Source organism: Daucus carota, chromosome 2 (assembly GCF_001625215.2).
Source record: "Daucus carota subsp. sativus chromosome 2, DH1 v3.0, whole genome shotgun sequence".
Classification (NCBI taxonomy): domain Eukaryota; kingdom Viridiplantae; phylum Streptophyta; class Magnoliopsida; order Apiales; family Apiaceae; genus Daucus; species Daucus carota.
Genome location: NC_030382.2, coordinates 58,717,431 through 58,736,856, shown reverse-complemented (window position 1 = coordinate 58,736,856; position 19,426 = coordinate 58,717,431). Strand labels below are relative to the sequence as shown.

At 30.8% G+C, this 19,426-nt stretch overlaps 2 protein-coding genes across 4 annotated transcripts; both read left to right on the top strand.

Annotated features, from left to right (window-relative positions):
- Positions 1–1,031: 1,031 nt before the first annotated feature.
- LOC108205635 (AT-rich interactive domain-containing protein 2) lies at positions 1,032–9,013 on the top strand. Of its 3 annotated transcripts, none has more exons than XM_064088504.1 (3): positions 1,032–1,241; positions 1,680–2,839; positions 7,788–9,013. In XM_064088504.1, exons 2-3 carry the CDS (start codon positions 1,820–1,822, stop codon positions 8,619–8,621), a joined length of 1,854 nt encoding a protein of 617 aa, XP_063944574.1. In that variant the 5' UTR covers positions 1,032–1,241; positions 1,680–1,819; the 3' UTR covers positions 8,622–9,013. The 3 variants fall into 3 exon arrangements, with proteins under 3 accessions (XP_063944574.1, XP_063944573.1, XP_017231116.2); XM_064088503.1 differs by having other exon boundaries at positions 1,655–2,839; XM_017375627.2 differs by lacking the exon at positions 1,032–1,241 and having other exon boundaries at positions 1,248–2,839.
- A 4,402-nt stretch (positions 9,014–13,415) lies between these two features.
- Positions 13,416–16,193, top strand: LOC108205651 (ubiquitin-conjugating enzyme E2 5). Its single transcript, XM_017375648.2, has 6 exons — positions 13,416–13,680; positions 13,789–13,868; positions 14,540–14,654; positions 14,740–14,792; positions 14,892–15,020; positions 15,834–16,193. Exons 1-6 carry the CDS (start codon positions 13,637–13,639, stop codon positions 15,965–15,967), a joined length of 555 nt encoding a protein of 184 aa, XP_017231137.1. The 5' UTR covers positions 13,416–13,636; the 3' UTR covers positions 15,968–16,193.
- The last annotated feature ends 3,233 nt before the right edge of the window (positions 16,194–19,426 follow it).

Sequence of the window (19,426 nt, the reverse complement as noted above, 5' to 3'; positions counted from 1 at the left end):
AGATTTTGTAATATAATTTAAAATCTAGATCGAATATCGAATATCCAAGATTCTGATACATTTTTTAAAATCCGAATTGAATATTCTCGTAATTCATTAATGAAAAAAATCTTTTAATATCTCAATTAAATACATTTCTGTAATTCTCAAACTTGAATGGAATGAAGATTATATTCGAATGCTCACTCCCGAATCTAATTATTTTTTAGATGCTCAATTCGATCAGAAGTGATTAAAATTAAAATCCAGCGCATATTTCAACAAAAAAAAAGGGTCCATTTCTTTAAAATCTGAATGAAATCCAGACTGGTAGAATTCAAGATCATCTCTTGTACTGACCTGCATACGTTTTCTTTGAAGATGATCTCATTCAGCCCGGAAGAGCCAACTCAAAAAGTCTTTATTGTTAGACATCACAATTGCTAGACACAAAACAAACAATATTTTGGATATTTTGTTAATTATTAGATTTCGAAATACCCTTTATCCAATCTCACATGGCCAACCCGACATCAAACTTTTTGCAAACGACATTTAAGCACAAAACTATACCATCTCCATCTTCAATAAATAGAACTTCTCCATAAGAGAAGAAAAGAGAATTCGATCTCCACAATACAAATTCTTTGATCCTTTTATCTCTAAAATTAGTAATTTATTTTGAAAAAAATAACCAAAATTCAATATTCACTATTATCATAATCATGACATCAATAATTTATACATGACTTTTTTTTAGGTCTATTACTTCATATATTAACTACAAGTAAGTAAAAAAAATTGAGTTTTTTATAATTAGTGTTTTTTTTATAATTAGTGTTTTTATCATCTTATAACTTAAATTTGAGATTTTCACCCAAAAATCCATAAATCTATACATCTAATGATTCCCAAAAACTTTAAAAATAAATTTGCATTCCCAAAACACCCTTATTATTCTTTCCCACAAACCCAACACCATGGTTAAAAACAAACCATAGTTAAACACACATAATTCCCAATACACTTTAAAAAAATTGAAAATATCGAAAACCCTAAATCCACATACCATAAACTCCCCCTCGTCTACCTAGATCTCTCCCCATCATGTCAAAAACCACCCCACACAAATCCCAAGAAAATATATAAATAGTCTTCAAAATAAATAAGAGAGTGAATTACAATTACAATTACGAAAAAGGGGCAAAAACTCGAGAGAGAAAAAAGAAGGGGTCTCAACCATTTCAAGTCCTCAATTACAGGTAAGACTTTCCTTTGTTTCTCATGTCACAAATTAAATTCTCTGAGCATTAAATCCAAGTTTTTTTAATTTTTATTTAATATATCCGAATTTCAAGAATTTGGTCTGTCTCTGTATCTTCTGTTGAATAACCTTCGTAATAAAGATGATGTTTTTATCTACCGGGTGTCTCTATTTTCCGTTGTTAAGTACTTGTGTGTCTTTTGACTATCTGGTTTTTTATCTTTTTTTAAATGGTGGCGTGAATTAATTTATTTAATCCAGATGAACGTTCCCGCCAGAACTTTGATGAACCCAGAAGTTGAATTGTAGTGATTAGTGATGAATTTTCGATTTTTGTGTTGTTGCATTTTCATTTGTCTGTGTTTTGGTTTATTTAATGTTTAGGGTGTGAATGAAGTGATTTGTTTTTAGGGTTTGAATTCAAAATACATGGCAGGGTTTTCGAAGATAGCTGATGGGTTTGCTTTAGATTCTCCTGATAAGGTTGAAGGGGGTGAATTTAATGATATTTTGGAAGATATAGTGCCATTTTCAAAAGGGTTTTTTGAGGGTGACAAAAAGGAGGATATAGAGTGTATGTTTAATCAAGTCGTTTCGGCTTTTTTGAGTGAGATTTGTGGGGATAAGTTTTCTAGGCCTTTGCCTCCTATGCTTGGAAATGGGAAGGCTGTTGATTTGTATAAACTGTACTCGGTAGTGAGAGATAAAGGTGGTTATGATGTTGTTTCGGATAATGGGTTGTGGGGTTGTGTTGCGAAGGAGTTTGGTTTGAGTTTCGAGTTCGGTTCATGTTTGAAATTGATTTATGTTAAGTACTTGAACTCGATTGGTGAGTGGGTGGAAAGGACTCTTAATGTTAAAGACTTGAAAGATAAGATTGGAGGTGGTGAAGAGGTTCAGGGGGTGCAGGTGATGGAATTAGAAATGGATCGGACAGAGAAGGACAGGGGTCGAGTGCATTTGGATTTGGAGGAGAGTAGGTTGGGAGATAGTGAAGAAGTGAGGACTGAGCATGTAAGGGACTTAAAACAGGATGCTAGAGGTTTTGTTTATGAAAATGTTGCTAAGGATGAGAAAGACAGGGAACAAATGCATTTGGATTTGGAGGAGAGTAAATCAAATATAACTGGTGGTGGAAAGTTGTGTGAAGGTAGTAAGATTTGGAGTTTTACTGATCTGGATGAAGCCAAGAGAAGTGTCATTAACATGCTCTTTGAGTCTAGTGGTGAAGGTGAGTTGGATGAAGATAAGTGTCCAAATGACGAGGTTCAGAGTTTGGTACAGTTTAATGGAAATGAAAAAATTGAAAATGACAAACTGATTGATGATGCCAAAACACGTGATTTTAACTTCGAAAGTGAGGGTACTGGAGATTTTTATAATCGAAAGAGGAAACGTGAGTGTATCCCGGGATTACTTAATTGGGTCACTAAGGTGGCCAGGGATCCATGTAATCCAGTCATTGGGTGTTTACCAGAGAGGTCTAAATGGAAGTATTTTGGAAACCAGCATCTATGGAAGCAGATTCTGTTTGTTCGCGAGGCAATGATGGTAAAAAGGGGTGCTAGTTCAAGTGTTGAGCAGTCCATCTGGCAGGTATATCTGACCTATATTCCATAAATGCTAATGATGTACATGCTTGCCAGTTATAATTATCCTTAGATTCTCAAGTTGCTATCTTATAAATTTGGCTTCATACTGCTGTAATTTACTAACTCTTTATGGATGGAATCGGTGTTGGATTCTCCGTTTCTGATTATTGCCGTATTTTGTTTTGAGAGAAAATTTTAAGTTGTTTCCTTGTGTAGTTGATCACTTCACTTTAATATATGCTTCTTTTGTCAATGTCATTTTCATTTATCTTTCACTTTAAATATACTTTTCAGTGAAAAGTATAGGTAAATTTACCTTTAAGCAGATGTTTACAAAAAACGTAAATGTCATTCTTGTAACTTTGTGACACCAAAAGAGAAAGTACAGTAGTAACATGATAAGTGAGTGTACCTCATATTTTTTTATATAAAATGTACTGCAGTAGCTACAGTTGCCGTAGGGCTACCATAGCGATTTTAGGGCTATTGCAGGATGTAAGCTATTACACGTGGATGTATCTGGCATCGGACCAGGACTATGGCTTACTAGATCCATTGCTAACATAAGTCTCCGGTTAGCCTAGAATAAACATAAGAGAACAGTCTCATTCTAAGGGGTTATGAATCCATGTAAACAAACATAACTGAACAATCATGTAAATCCCAAGGAGTTGAAAGGCTTCAATTTATATGCTAATATCAGATTTTCATCCATTTTCCTTCTTGTAGTCCTGTTCAAATTGCACATTAAACTTAAAAAAAAAAAAAAATTTGTCTGCCAATGCATTAAAACCTTAACAAACCTCTACTTCCTTCGAACTGTTTGTAATTGGTTCTATTTCTTTTATTAGTTTATTTGCAGAAACAAAACCCAAATTATAGGTACCGTTTTAGTTTTGATTTTATGAATTGATCCTTCTTTCATATTGTGTGTAATTTTTCATCATTATGATGGTTGGTTTGTGTTAAGAATCCATGCTTGCCTGGTTGATGATCAATATATCTCTATTTGTGGCTAGGGATATCGCTTTTATTTCGCTTTTGGTTAAGAATCCATGCTTGCCTGGTTGACTCACTTTTTTTGTAAATACATAATTACATAGTATATATGGCTATGAAAAAGGAAAAAAAAAAAAGAGTTTAGAGAATTATTAAATGAGGATCTGGAGTGTAAAGCTCTATATTTATGCTCCCAAAAAGGGAATGTGAATTGAATCAACTAGCTTCCTTTCACCAAATTCAATACCCTCCAGTCCTGCCCTCTCCGAAAAATCTAATTACTTAATTATGTCTTATATATATATATATATATATATATATATATATAGGGGAAGGTTCATTGAGGAACTAATTTATATGAGTAACTAAGTAACTTGATCTGGGTCGTTAGATTTGTGAATGTGCAGGTTAACATTATGTATGTCTAGACACAGAGAAACAAAACACACACGGAGGACCAAAACAACCACGCACGTATGAAAGTAGGAACACAACTGCCACTCAAGCTTGTAATTTTTTTCTCATCTTTTGTATTGTTTTATTTTTCATTTAGTATTTTGTGTTATATAATATTATTAATTTTCATGTTCAAAAAGTTTAATGTGTTTATGCACGTGTTCTGTAATTTGTTTCTCATATTCTGTTATTTATATATATATTTAATAATTTTTTTGATATATAATTTTATTTATTTTCATATTTGATAATTGTTTTTTACTATTTCATAATTTATTTATGTACATTAACTTGTTTGTCATAGTTTATAATTTATATATGACAATTTTTTGGTTATGTAATTTATTTGTATTCATGTTCTGTAATTTTTGTTTGTCAGGGTGTTCTGTTAATTTATTTATGCTCATGTTCTGTAATTTCTTTCCATGTTCTGTAGTTTTTATTTCATGTTCTGTATTATTAACTGTAATTCATATTTTATGTTAAGTAATTTTTTATGTAATATCATCTTATTTATTTCTATGTTCTGCATTTTTTCCCCGTGTTTTGTAATTTATTTTATGTACATGTTTTGTAATATGTTTGTCATATTTTATAATTTAAATCTAATAATTTTTTTGAGTTATGTAATGTATTTATTTTCATATTCAATAATTTTTTAACTTGTGTGTAATTTATTTATATTCATGCTTTATAGTTTCTTTCTCATATTTTGTAAATTATATCCAATATATTTTAAGTACAAAAAAATATTGAATACAAAATTTGAAAAAAGAAAAGATACAAAAACAGCAGATGCGTCACTAAAAATTTGAAATATAAGAGATTACATGTTCTTTTTCATTAAATATAAATTACATGAAAAATATAAATTTTTTGTTCTATATTTGAAAATTCATAAAACAAGAATCCTTCTTATATTACATATTTTATTTGTATTTTTAGCTATGTTCTATATTTTCTTAGAAGTATAAATGTTCTAATTTAAAATTAAGAGTTTACAAAATAATTATAATTATGTTTATAATTTATGTAACTGGATTATAATTGTAATACAAAATATATTCAAAAGAAAATAGTTTACAGAATAGATTTACATTTACAGTACATTATATTAGACTATGCACGTGAAAATGGGAGAAGTTGATATGTTTCATCATAACTGTTTTACGGTTTATGTTTATGGTGTGATTGGCTTAGGATTGGATAAGATGTACACAGGATGAGATGCACGTAGTATATATCAATGTCATCACATCCGCTCATTTGATTTAGTAATGTAAGGTTAAGATATTGGTTCCTAGTTACCCATCTATATTGGTTACTCAAGGAGAAGCCCCCTATATATATATATATACATACATACATACATACATACATACATACATACATATATATATATATATATTAATATGATTTGCTCATTTCTTGTTAGAATGTCGGATTCCCTTAATCCGGCAATTTTCTTATTTATTTACTTTCATTATCTATGAAGCATAAGTGGGGGTGCGCGGTACGGGGATATGTCAATTCGGGATATTTAAAAATATTAGTATTCAGGTGGGGGGACAAGAAAAATATTAAAACATTATATATAGTAAAAATCACCAAATATACTTCCATTAAATTAACTACAAGTTTGTTTAACATTACAGCTTTCTTATATTAAATCATACTTGGTGTTATTAAACGTGATATGCGCACAGAAGCACAAACCTGGAGCATAAGCGCAATGCGGGATGCGCGAATTCATCGGAGACATATAAATATACATATATAAATGATATATAGTGTTATTAAATGATATATAGAACTTTAGAACCACTAAGGTTCTGCTGCAGAACCCCAAATTTTAAATAAATTTTCAGGATCTAAATCTAAATACATGTTTTTTGCATTTTTGTGTGTGTTCAAAAATAATTTTAAAACATAATACATAAATGCGACATTTTTTACATGTGTAGTTTTGCAGCAGAACCCTGATTAATACTATAAATAAGCCTAAGGGTTCTAGGGGTTCTTAGGCTAATGTTTCTAAGAGGAACATGACCCATGATATATAAGTATAATATTGTTAATTTAAAGATAAGAAGACATTTAATCGGTAAAGCAACTAGATTTATCATCATTTAGATGTAAAGTAGAACAATTTGAAGTCAGAGTAGCATAGAATTCCAAAGTTAGTCCATTCTTATTTGTCATTAATATTCACAAAATCATCACCTTCACTAATATAATTCAGATTGTCAACAAAGTCTTCTTCATCACCCTCAAGTCTTATGTGTATATGTAGCAATTGTATGTATAAATATATCAGTGTATACAAGATATGTGTATCTTATATGTGTGTATCTATATGCAAGAATCATAAAGGATGATATTAATCTTTGTCTCTTGTTTGATATCTCTTGTTCTTGTATGTATATGTGGTTTGTATCTGTTGGTGTTAGTTGCTATAAGGTCCGTAGGGTTTTTTTAACCATTTCCTTTAAAAATGACTCATTTTAACTAAAGTGCGCTTATCTTGCGCTTTTGAACTGCGCATAAGTGCTCAGTGCGCATAAAAGCGAGCACATCATTGAAGGCGCATCGCATCTGCGAAGTGATGTGCTTCAGCTGCGCATCGCATCGCATCTCGCATATGCGCACTTTTAGTAATACTGATCATACTACCTGGAAGTTTTTATAGTTTATACATTGATCTAGTAGAAATCAGAGTACAGGCAGATGTAAATTAAAATGAGGGTACATGTACAAGAAATGTGCTGCGGAATCAGTATTCAAGTATCATTATTCAGTGCTAAAAGCATCAATTAAAATACAAACTTGAATAAATAAACCACAAGTATTAAGCAGGAATCTAATACAAATCGCCGAAGATAAGAAGCAAAATTTAAATATTACAACATATGCCATCCCCCCGCCCCCGCCTCGAACTGCCCCACACCCCTGTCCGAGACTGTGTCCAAACGCCACGTAGCGTATCCAGTACCGCAGTACGCACCACCCGTAGAGTGCATGCGGGATACGTAGTTCCTCCCATTGTGGAAGAATTCCTGCTTTGTATTTCATTATATTTATTTTTTCAGTTTGTATCTTATGAGAACAATATCATAGTATTAAGGTTACTGTAGTTTTGTAATCATACTAATGTAATACTCCGATTGTAAGTGATCTTAGTAATTTTGAAATGGTTATACGAAATATACATTGCTTTCTTTGTCTTGGATTATTTTTTGAAAATAAGCACTTATTTTATCAATAAAAATACCAGACAGGCGCTTTTTATTGGAAAGATAAGTCTCCATTGTTTAATGAATCGTGATAGCTTATATTACTTCGGAAACATTCCCATTTATTTATGAATTGTTATATCTTGGTATACTTTAGTATAAAAGTATGCTGCATTTTGTTATGTTAATGTGAATTAGTGTAGATATTATGGTGAAAACAACAAAGGCACGTTACTAAATTTAATCAACTGTCACATTTTATAGAAGAAGCAAAAGATGCATCCAACGATGTATGAAGATTATCCGGTTCCTGCAAAACTATCTAGAGGACCGTCCTTTAAGAGGTCACAAGCGCGATTATGTTCCGACACTCAGGGTGACTCTGAAGATACATTTGGTAGACAGAATTTACGGTTGGCTGAATCACTTGCTGGATTATGGCTTAAAAATTATAATCGGAAGAGAATTCCTGTTGGGGTATATTTTCAAGCAGAACTTCCAGATTGGGATGGGAAGTCTTGTGAAAGTGATTCTAAGTGGTTGGGTACACGTGTTTGGCCTCAGGGTAAAGAATTGAGCTGTGATAGTATGATTGAAAGAAATCACACTGGAGTTGGGAGACGTGATTTCTGTGGTTGCGAGTTCCGAGGTTCCTTTGAATGTGTTAGATTTCATGTTTCTGAGAAAAGGAGTAGGCTAAAGCTTGAACTGGGCTTGGCCTTTTACCATTGGCAAATTGACCAAATGGGTGAGGAGGTTGCATTCTCTTGGAACAAAGTAGAGGAAATAAAGTTTGATGAAATAGTGAAGTCAAATCCTCCTTCTCAAGGTAAGTGTTTCTGGGAAGAAATACATAAATTGTTTCCTTACAAAAAGAGGGAACAGTTGGTGAGCTACTACTTTAATGTCTTTCTTCTCCGGCGAAGAGGTCTACAAAACAGGTCAATACCAATCGAAATTAGCAGTGATGATGATGACTTAGAATTCGAAACAACAACAAATTGCAGTGGACATGGGGCTATGAAGTCTCCTAAATTCAATTATTGTTCGCCAAAGAAGACTCATTTGAATTTCAGAGGAAATCCAAAGACAGGTTAATGTAAAAGTCTGAGTTGGGCTGTAAATTGCAGCATTTTGCAGGTGTAGTACTTTTTCTTGAAAAGAACAAAGCATTCCCGTCTTACAGGCACACAATTTACGAGGTATCTGAAAGTTACAAATCTTGAATTTTAGATTTCTTTTATTATCGGTAGTATAGACAGATGGATAAATTATTTATAGGCAATGGTGCGTATCAATTGTTTCTGGTTGAAAAGATTTCTAGAATTGATGGGTATGGTTCATTCTGCTCATTCATCATGCATACAAAACCTAGTTCTAGTGTTTTTTATTTTAAAGTCATGGAACTTGTTTATTGTTAGACAATTACAGAGTTATGAAGACCAGTTTATGATGATGAAAAACATATAATGTTGGTTTTCTGCTCCTTAGTTTATGTTGTCAGCTTTTGTCTTCCATTTATGCTTGCTTCACTTGAGCTATTAATCTGCGAACTGGTTTCATAGACTGACTATGTAAGAATGTGTTTGATTAGAATAGAAGTAAGGTTACAGCCGTTTTACTACATTACTCTCGAGTCCTATGTATGTATTTCAATCCTGGTTCCATAGGGTATGTACAGACTACAGAGTACCTTTGATTTTTATTTTGGTAATAACCTGGACAGTTGCTAGCGCTTGTGCTTGCTTATGTAATCCGTTAATTTCAAGAATAGAGTTCAGCTTGAGCATCTTCAAGATACTACTGAAAAAGCTCTAATATCAAAATATCAAAAGCATCAACATATATAGAGCTTCAAGTCACTGTCTGCGACTCAACTATCCTATGTTTAAGAGTCAATATATGAGTCTTAACTTATTTTTAATTAATAAAAAAACCGTCCACACCTTTTACTTTTTCAACTCATATTGATATAATGGAGTTAAAATATTAATAAATATCAAACAAAAAAGGAGTGCATGAAATATTGTTGAAGTTGACACCCTCAGAAATATGTAAACTTATCAAAAGTTATATTTTTTATATTTTATTTAAAAGCTTAGAGTTATATTTTCCATATTTTATTTAGGGGCTAAGCAGCTAACTAGAAGGCTTATGGAGAAATAAATCGGGATTTCTTCTTGTTTCGTTATTTGTCCGCTCCGGATTACCCGGGGTGCCAACATGGTGTTGTGGATTTACATTGAAGCAATACTTGTATGGCAGAACATGTGATTGCAGTTGCGTGATCATGTAAACAAGAATGGCTTTCTGCCAAAGTTTTCATACAATGTACTATAAAAGCACTAGGTTTGTAATTTGTATTGCTATGAATTTTTGATATTCTCAGTTCAAAGTTCATATAGATATCAAGATGAAGGAGGCCTTTTATCTGTGTCGGTGTTCTATCCTTTCTTCCCAATTTTTATTGACTTCTGTGAAATTATCTAAACGATTTGTATCGTTAAACTCACAAATTGTCCATCTAGAGTCTGGAAATTATTTAATTTATTGTGATTTTATAAGGTTTCGAGTTTTAATTCAATTTTACTCTCTTTTTTAGTACTTATTCGTTGATGAGTTTACGAATAATTAAATTCAGCACCCGTGATGTTAAGAAGAATATTAATAATCGGTGAGTATGTCCTTTACAATATTTGCGAATGTATATGGGTTAAAGATATTCGGTATATATCATCAAGGTAAAAATTATCATGTGATTAGAAGTATATCTGTACCTAATTAAACAACAATAATTGGGGTCACCACTTGATGCCTTGAATTGATGGGTGCTTTCTTCCTAGTGTCACGTTAATATTGAAACGGTCATCCTACCCCATTGATTGACTGTGAAAGATTCTTGTAAATGTTCAATCTAAATATGATTCGTTATTTGTGTTATATAATGAAAATGGCGATTTATTGTAATAAAAAATTAAATCTATATAGTATTTTTTAGTATTTCATAACTTGACAGGTGTTTAATATTTATTATATACAGAATTGTATTACTTATTTTCTGGAAAAAATATGTACCTACATATTTTCTCTTAGAAATAAGTAATTTATTTTTTTTAAAAAATAATTTAAGTCAAACATGACCTTGTCATTATATTATAAAACAAATAAAAAATCATCCCTCCGTTCTAAAAATTATAATCCTTTTAATTTTAAAATTTTGTACGTAATATAAATTCTAAATGTGGTAATAGAAGGCGTGTTTTTACTTGTTATATCACTAAAGACCGGAATTGAAATGTCCATTGAATTGTCCTGTTGAAGGTTAAATAAGAGCGTGGGAATGACATTGATAAAAAGCTTCCCATCCCTGTCATCTCCACCAAAGAAATTTGGACTGGTTTGAGCTCTGTGCTTCATTGCTTCAACATGGAATATTTCCCAGTCTTTTTCATTACAACCCACCCACTAGTTCACAACCAAACACTGATGATTAATCACAAGTATTCGAGTTTGAGAAATTAAAAATTTATGTATTTACGTATTTCTTAAAGAAAATAAGTCGTTAACAAATATTTGATATTATTTTACTTTTAAAATACTCCCTCCCACCGTGACACCGTCCATCTTTCTAGTCCATGTGAGAACAAATTTATTTATATTAAATTATTATTAATTTAATATGATAAATTATATTAAATACATCAATATTTCAAAAATCAGTATAAATTCTTAACAAACAGTTACTTGTCTGGATAAAAGATAAGTTCTATTGTTCTAATATGACAATAAAAGAGCCAGGGATGAAAGGATTAAACAGTTTATGCAGTAAAAGAGTATATTTTGTATACATTTCTACACGCAAGTATCTGTTTTTTTTTTCCCCAAAGAAAGTAAGCTGGTCTTATAATTAACAAAACTTACGTGCAAAATGATTTAAACATCGGATGACGACAAACAAGGAGATTATAATACTAGTATAATTGGTATAATAATCTATGGTTGCGCAAGGATTGTGTTGCGGTTTATCCAGATTCATTGTTTATGGAATCTTCAAACGGAAGGTCCACATTACAATGAGTTGTATTCCATTGTCATTCTAAAAAGGACGAAGATAATGCAAACAGAGTTATGATGTTGATGTAATATATTAATTAATTTTTATGTTTCACAAAGAAAATTAATTATTTATTAGATCAATTAAAATTTCATTATATGTTAATATGCAATTCTGTTATGCTATAATATATAATACTAAATTACGGTCGCAAGTTAAATTAAATATTTTAGTTTATCAATTATTGTGTGAGATCCTAAGATAGATAGCTATAAAAATAGGATTATAAGTATGGATTTTATATTTACAAAATTCATACTTGACAATTGATATTGAAATATTGTTCATTTAAGTTTTGCCTAATTCATAACATTAAATCTGTTTCCAATTTCAAACTGAAAAAAAGACGATTTAAAATAAAAAATGAGTTTGAAATTCATTTTTCGAGCATGGTTTAAGTTTTTAAACTTTTTTAATAAAAATTACATATTAATTAAAGATTACCCATAAATTATTTTATTTTATTTTTACATTTTTAATAATTCACAAATCAAAATTACTTAAAGAGATATTTTAAAATCTGATCTTATCATATTAACTCACAATTTTAAACTCAATAAAACCGTGAATATGAAGGATGCGATTTAATAATGATTTATGATTTATTAAAAAATAATAATAAATAAAAATGATTTATAAATAATTTATGACTTATGAATAAATTTAAATGTGATTTTAAATTAGTTTTTATTTAAATGTGATTTTAAATCAGAAACAGTTTTTAAACCTTAGAAGTTGGAGACAAGCATGCTCCAAATTTAGTGCGGAGACTTCTTTGAGAATGATAAAACAGGTGTCGTGTTATAGTATCAGCAATTTTATTTAAATCTCTTATAATAAGATAATCAGATAATTAAGTTATATCAATTATAAATGATATATATAAATATAAATTTATTTAATAGGAAATTAGAATTAGAATTATATATATTATTTAAAAAACTTAAAAATAAATTGATAATAATTATTATACTAATATAAATATAAAATAATTATTATATATATATTCATAAATCAAACTAAATATAAAAATAATTGATATATATAAAAATGCTATAACAATTAGTATTGTAAATAGTTAGTAGATATAATGTTATAAAAATTAATATTAATATAAATTCATATAATATGAATAAATTACAAATAGAAAATATCACATAAAATATATCACAAAAAATTAAATTAAAATCATTATATGTACAAGTAACTCATATTAGTTTTAATTAAATTTCAATTTACATCCAATCAAACGAAGTTTTAGTCCTGTTACTCTACCATTTATTCAACAGCTTCCCGGGGAGGGGTTGACGGGAATTGTGAGGGCATAGACGAACTTATCTTTGATCGAAGATTCGAAGTAAGGGAAAAAGGTTTATAGTCATAACAAGATTAGATTAATACTAATTTAATCAAATATTTTATTAGTTGTACTCTATTTCAATTTTTGAAATTGACTCGTCACTACATATTTTTATCTAAAACCATTATATCTTATAATAGAATTAATATATAATTATATTTATGTTATAATATTATTTTGATTATTAATTGATGCCTCAATTGATATTAAATCACTGATTTTATCGATTAGTCATTATATATTAATTTTTATTATCAATTTTCCTTCGATTATTTTCAATTTTTCATAAATTTCTGATTATAATAATCCTTTTAGATAACTATTTTAATAATCTCTGAATACCTCATCACATTTTCTGGCGATGATTGATTCGGTCATTTCACTATAATTTGTTTATAACTCCCTCATACGATGTTTTGTATATGCGAATATGTTTAAATAAATCATGTTACATAGAAACTCTAAAAAAAAAAACTGCTGCCTGCCTAGTTTCACTCAATCATGTCCAGGACCTATTACAATCTCTTTTAGCTGCTCAAGCAACTCCTTTCTTCTCGTCTCTCTCTCTCACCTCCCTCCCTCTCTCTCTCAGCCCACCAAACTTTCAAGAAAAACCACCAAAAGGAAGAGCAAAAAACCATGTCTTCCCCAAGCAAGCGCAGAGAAATGGACTTGATGAAACTGTTAATACTCTAAATTTATCATCTTTATGTTTTCTTTGATGTTTTTGACCAGCTTATTTTACTTGTTTAATATTTGTTTGTGTAATTGTTTTTTGTTGGATTAATCAGGATGATGAGTGATTACAAGGTGGAGATGATGAATGATGGCATGCAAGAGTTCTATGTGCATTTTCATGGACCAAGTGACAGTAATTTCTCTTACCCATCTCTCAATTTTTTATCTTTATCAATCTAAACTGAAAAAAATGTTATTTGTGTATGTTTATATGTTCTTGGTTGTTAATCTTCGTACTGATCGTTCTTGATTTAACTGTGTTTGACCATGTCTGCAGCTTCTGAATTTTGATATATTAACTTTACTTTGAATTCTATATTTGTAAGGTTTTTACTTTAAAAAGAAAGAAGCAATCTATGTGGGGATTTCAACTTTCAAAGTATTTGGTTCAAGAATAGAAAGGGTCCTAACTCCTAACCAATTACCAATTCTTATGTCAAAATAACATAATTATCGAGGTTTTCCTTTTTCTGTAAATTAGATAGAGGGGTTTTGGATTTCTCAAGGTAACTGTATGGATGATTGATAGGCTACATATATTCATATATTATTTTTCGTCTTGTAGAGTTGGCAATTGGTAATGAGTGGTAGTCAATCTGGTGCTTGTAAAGTCTCGAGTCTAGAATTGATTTCGGATCAAAAAAATTTAGACCCGGAGTTTTTCTTGTTAGAAACAGTTGTGTTGGCTGCTTAACAAATGATATTTTGCGATGGATTAGTAATGTGGTAATTTCAATTCTTTAAGGATGTTACGCCTGTTGTAGTTTAGCTTTTGTTCTTTATTCTTTATTTCAACCCTGTTAGGTCCTTACCAAGGAGGTGTGTGGAGGATAAGAGTCGAGCTTCCAGATGCTTATCCTTATAAATCTCCTTCCATAGGCTTTATTAATAAGATCTATCACCCGAATGTAGATGAAATGTGAGTAATTCAATTCAAAAATGAAAAATTCATATTCTTGTACAGATATTTCAATTCTGACATCCTATTATCTATCTGATTTCAGGTCTGGTTCTGTCTGCTTAGATGTTATTAATCAGACTTGGAGTCCCATGTTTGGTAAAGTATCGTTTTCATATATGCACTCAATTATAAAGGCTTACATCCAGTTTTATGGCTAAACTTTGTTACTGTTGATGTTGAAACCTATCCCTGTAGACTTGGTAAATGTGTTTGAAGTGTTCCTTCCACAACTTCTCTTATATCCAAATCCATCAGACCCACTCAATGGGGAGGCAGCTGCTCTGATGATGCGTGACCGAACTTCCTATGAACAAAGAGTCAAAGGTAATGATATTCCTCTAATATTGTGCATCTAATGAATCACTTTTTCACTTTAATTTGGCAAGTTTGATTCTGGTAACAGTAACAAAGGAAGTTTGCGAAGCATAAATAAGTTGTCCAATATCACTTAGCAAAGAAAAAAAAAAGTTGTCCAATATCTACCCAAAGATATCTGTATCTTTGGGAATTTGTTCAAGGTAAGTGTTTAAATTCCAACTTAAAATTGTCGGAATCACAGGGCCATGGCCTTAGAACCCTTTCATCATGAGATTCGAACCTTCGACCAGAACAAAAAGATGGTCTGAGAGAGAATTGAAATTGTGACCCCTTGACCGGTATTTTGAGGTACAAGATAATGGTTAAATGTGGTATTTTATCCTAAATTTCTACCTTTTAGATGTTTAATCTCTAATCAGTACAAGGTACCAAATCAACATGTCTAGCCTGATTTTGATAGCATAGTTGGTAAAAGCATCAACACTGGCCCAACTCAAAAGAGCTCCTATATCTTCATCTTATTCCTTTCCTTCCAGAAACTGATAGAGCACCGCCTGAAGCAGTATAATGCTCCGATAATTATCTGTTTCACTGATTCAAGTTCCATCTCAGTTCCTAACAAAACTTGCTGTCCTTTATACTATGATTATCATGAAAGCTTAATAAATGTAGGATCTTGGTTGATACTTATTACGATATTTGTTACTATGTGTTCTATTGTTGTCATCCCCTCCTGATTGAGACATAAAACTCAATTTTTGTTTGCTGTCTTTTTCCTGCATATCTTTTAACATTGACTGATGCCAAATATTTTTTCAGAATATTGTGAGAAATACGCCAAGGCAGAAGATGTTGGCGAAGCCCCAGAAGAAAGTTCAAGTGATGATGAAATGAGTGAAGCCGAATATGACTCTAGTGACGAGGTAATGGCTGCTGGTCCAGTTGATCCATAGCAATATCTCATCTATGTATATGTACATATATGCCGTGCTCAATGATAGCATGACGCTACTAGAAAGACAAATTATCTGGAGGGATTTACCGAAGAAGTCTCCCATCCATTTCATCTATCAATGTAAATATGTATGAAATAACCATTCAGACCATGTTGTAAATTCTTTTTTCTTGTTTGTACTGTGTGATTTCACTGCAATGAAACTAGAAAGTAACTTGAGATCTTGTTGAAGCTGGATACTATACTTTTACTTCTCATTTTCAGTGAGTATTAGAATAAACAATAGTAATGTGACATTGATGCAAAAGACGGTCTTGTTGCTGGTGATGCTTGTGCAAGGACTGCTGAAGACACTATTCTATATTATATACTTATATATAATAAGCGTAAGGGAGATAATTTGGTCGCATGGTCCTATGGTCCAAAAGTTTATCATCCGTTGGATCGTATATTGAACAAATAAGCACCGTTAGATTAGAACAAAATTAAATTATGTTCTATAAGGAAACTGACATCTACTTGCATGTTTATAATTCCTTTTCTGAATCCAAAACAAATTCTGTCTTTCATGTGTTTTTGGTTTTTTTTTAATCCAAAACAAATATTTCCTACAAATTTTAATTGTAGAATCGTATAAATCACACTGTTACAAAATTATTTTTATCCATCGGATCGTATATTGAACAAATAAGCACCGTTAGATTAGAACAAAATTAACTTCTGTTCCATAAGACAACTAATATCTACTTGCATGTTTATAATTTCTTTTCTGAATCCAAAACAAATTCTGTATTCCACGTGTTTATGATTTTTTTAATCGAAAATAAATATTTTCTACCAATTTTATTTGTAGAATCATATAAATCGCGCCGTCATAAAATTATTTTTTCTAATATATTTTAAAATTAATAAGCCCGATTTATGTGAGGAACGAATACAAATTTTTTTTTCTTAATCCAAAACAAATTCTACCATCTTATTGCATGTTTATGATTCATCTTTTTAATTCAAAACAAATTGTGTTTATCAATTTTAATCTCGAACCATAAAAATTTTTAGAAAAATATTTTAATCCCATTATAATAATTTTAATATAAAATACATTTATAAATATAATCTAATAGGAGTTGGCGTCACATATTTTACTTAAACAATTTAAAATTTGATAGAAAAAATTTAATATTTTGACATGATACATACAATTTTAATTTATTATCTATAAATTAAATTTTTTTAAACCATTTAAAATATATTTAAAAATTTATAAATAATTAAAAAGTTTCCGTGCCTTGCACGGGCTATAAGCTAGTATGATAAAAAAGCACAGCGGCCAGGCTGACCCAAAATTGGCTCCGCCCCTGGTCGAACTGTACCAAGGAGGCCATACAAATATTGGGCTTTACTTTATTTTTTTTCAATATTTTCCCGAAAATATTATATTTTATAAATTAGTTGATATTCAAAATTAAGTTGTTGATACTTTTTGCTCAAAAAAAAAAAAAAAAGTTGTTGATACTTTTGTTGAAATTGATATATACATATATAGCCTTCATCAAAACTTCATCAAAACCCGTTTGAGCTATCGATTGTAACTGCATTTCCATATAAATCTTTACCACAGAATCAATCCCTTAAAAATCTGGTAGATCTAACGTCCTAGACATTGAATCACATCAAAACACACCAAGCTCTCACAAGGAGAGAATAAACAAAACCCAAATAAATTGGGAACAAAACTCACCCATTTTTTTTTTATCAAACGAAGATTGATACAATCTTGAAAGATAGAAATCCGTACCTGAGGAGGTGTATTATTGAAAACAAGAGCAAAACAAAAAAAATAACGGATGATTTGGGGCTTTCCACCGTTGAAAACCGATGGAAGCCCCTCACGACGGCTAGAGAAAGGAAGAAACTTGAGAGGATTTTTTTTAGGGTTTTGAGGAGAGTTCTTGTAGATGCCGTATGGCTTTCCATTATTGAATTAAATTTTTTTTTTCAAAAAAAGTTGTTGATACTAATTTTTGGACAAAAATTATTATTCAGAAATTAACTTTTATTGTATTGTCCCTGATCCGCCCCGGTCGTAGTTACATATAAAAATCGCCTCCATTAATTTGATACCATCCTTTCCTGTCAAAAATAATAAAATAAAAAGAATTTGATATCATTGTCAAAAAAAAAAAAAAAAATTGATACTCCCTCCGTCCCACCAGGTTCTTTACCGTTACCTCTTTTGGACGTCCCATCCATTTCTTTACATTACAAAACTTTCCCAAAATAGTTAATGGGTCCCCACTTTATCACTTTTCCTTCCTTTTCACACTACTTTTACTCCACTATCTCTCTTTTATATATTAAAAATCGATGGGTCCCACCACTTCACCCACTTTTCTTCCTCTTTTTCACTACTTTATACATATTTCTTAACCTCCGTGCCCAAACCCAATGTAAACAATTGGGTGGGACGGAGGGAGTACCATCCTTGAGAATAGTCAATAATTTGTAAACAACATTAGCCCAAGGGGTTCTCTAATAGCCCAATACTACAATGGACAGGCTTGATCCACTCTGAAATTTAAGCGTTTAGCAACAATATGGGCCTATGGATCAAGAATTATAACAGATTGGGGTTAACTAGCGTTTGCAAACAACAATGGCACAGTTGGGCCTTTAAAACCGACATAGGCATATCGCATAGTCTATTCCTTTTGCAAGCTCAAATTCGATCACAACATTAATTTAAATATCTCATACTCATTTCCTGACAAAAAAATAAAAAATATCTCATACTCATTTATTCTTTATACTCGTGAAGGTAAAAAGAGCTCAGTCATTTATCAGAAAAATCAATGATAGGCCTGTGCAAATAGAGATTACTACCTCCTCATCTCTTTTTACAGGTCTATTTTAAAAACATCACATATATTAAAAATTAATTAATTATTTTTTTTCAAATATCACTAATAAATATCTTAAAAATGGTGAAGGAATTAATATTTATTTAGAAGGTGTTCGGGTGGTTGATTGAGAATAAGAATGGATAATGAGGATACCTAATATAAGAATGAAGAATGGGGATGGAATGATTTACCTGCACAAGGAATGAGGTTTTCATCCAAAAAAGTTGTTAATCTAAATACATTTTATTATACTCACTCCGTCCCATTTTAATTGACACTTATTCTTTTTTGGTACATCCCAAAAAAAATGAACCTATTAAACTTACTATTTTTGAACACTACTTTTAACTATTACACCCACTACTTTCTTCCACTATCTCTATTCTATAATAATATAAACACTATTACACCCACTACTTTCCTCCACTATCTCAAATCTATTATTAAAATTTTGATGGATCCCACCACTTTACCAATTTTTCAACTAATTTAATTTCTTTTACTACTCCCTCCGTCCCCCTCAATTGTTTACATTGGAGGGGGACACGGAGACC

Excerpts from the sequence above, each read along its gene's own strand:
- LOC108205635 (XM_064088503.1), top strand. The coding sequence starts at position 1,673 with ATGGCAGGGTTTTCGAAGATAGCTGATGGGTTTGCTTTAGATTCTCCT. Across the intron at positions 2,840-7,787 it reads TTGAGCAGTCCATCTGGCAG|AAGAAGCAAAAGATGCATCC; the intron begins GTATATCTGACC and ends CACATTTTATAG.
- LOC108205651 (XM_017375648.2), top strand. The coding sequence starts at position 13,637 with ATGTCTTCCCCAAGCAAGCGCAGAGAAATGGACTTGATGAAACT. Across the intron at positions 13,869-14,539 it reads TTTTCATGGACCAAGTGACA|GTCCTTACCAAGGAGGTGTG; the intron begins GTAATTTCTCTT and ends CAACCCTGTTAG. Across the intron at positions 14,655-14,739 it reads CACCCGAATGTAGATGAAAT|GTCTGGTTCTGTCTGCTTAG; the intron begins GTGAGTAATTCA and ends ATCTGATTTCAG.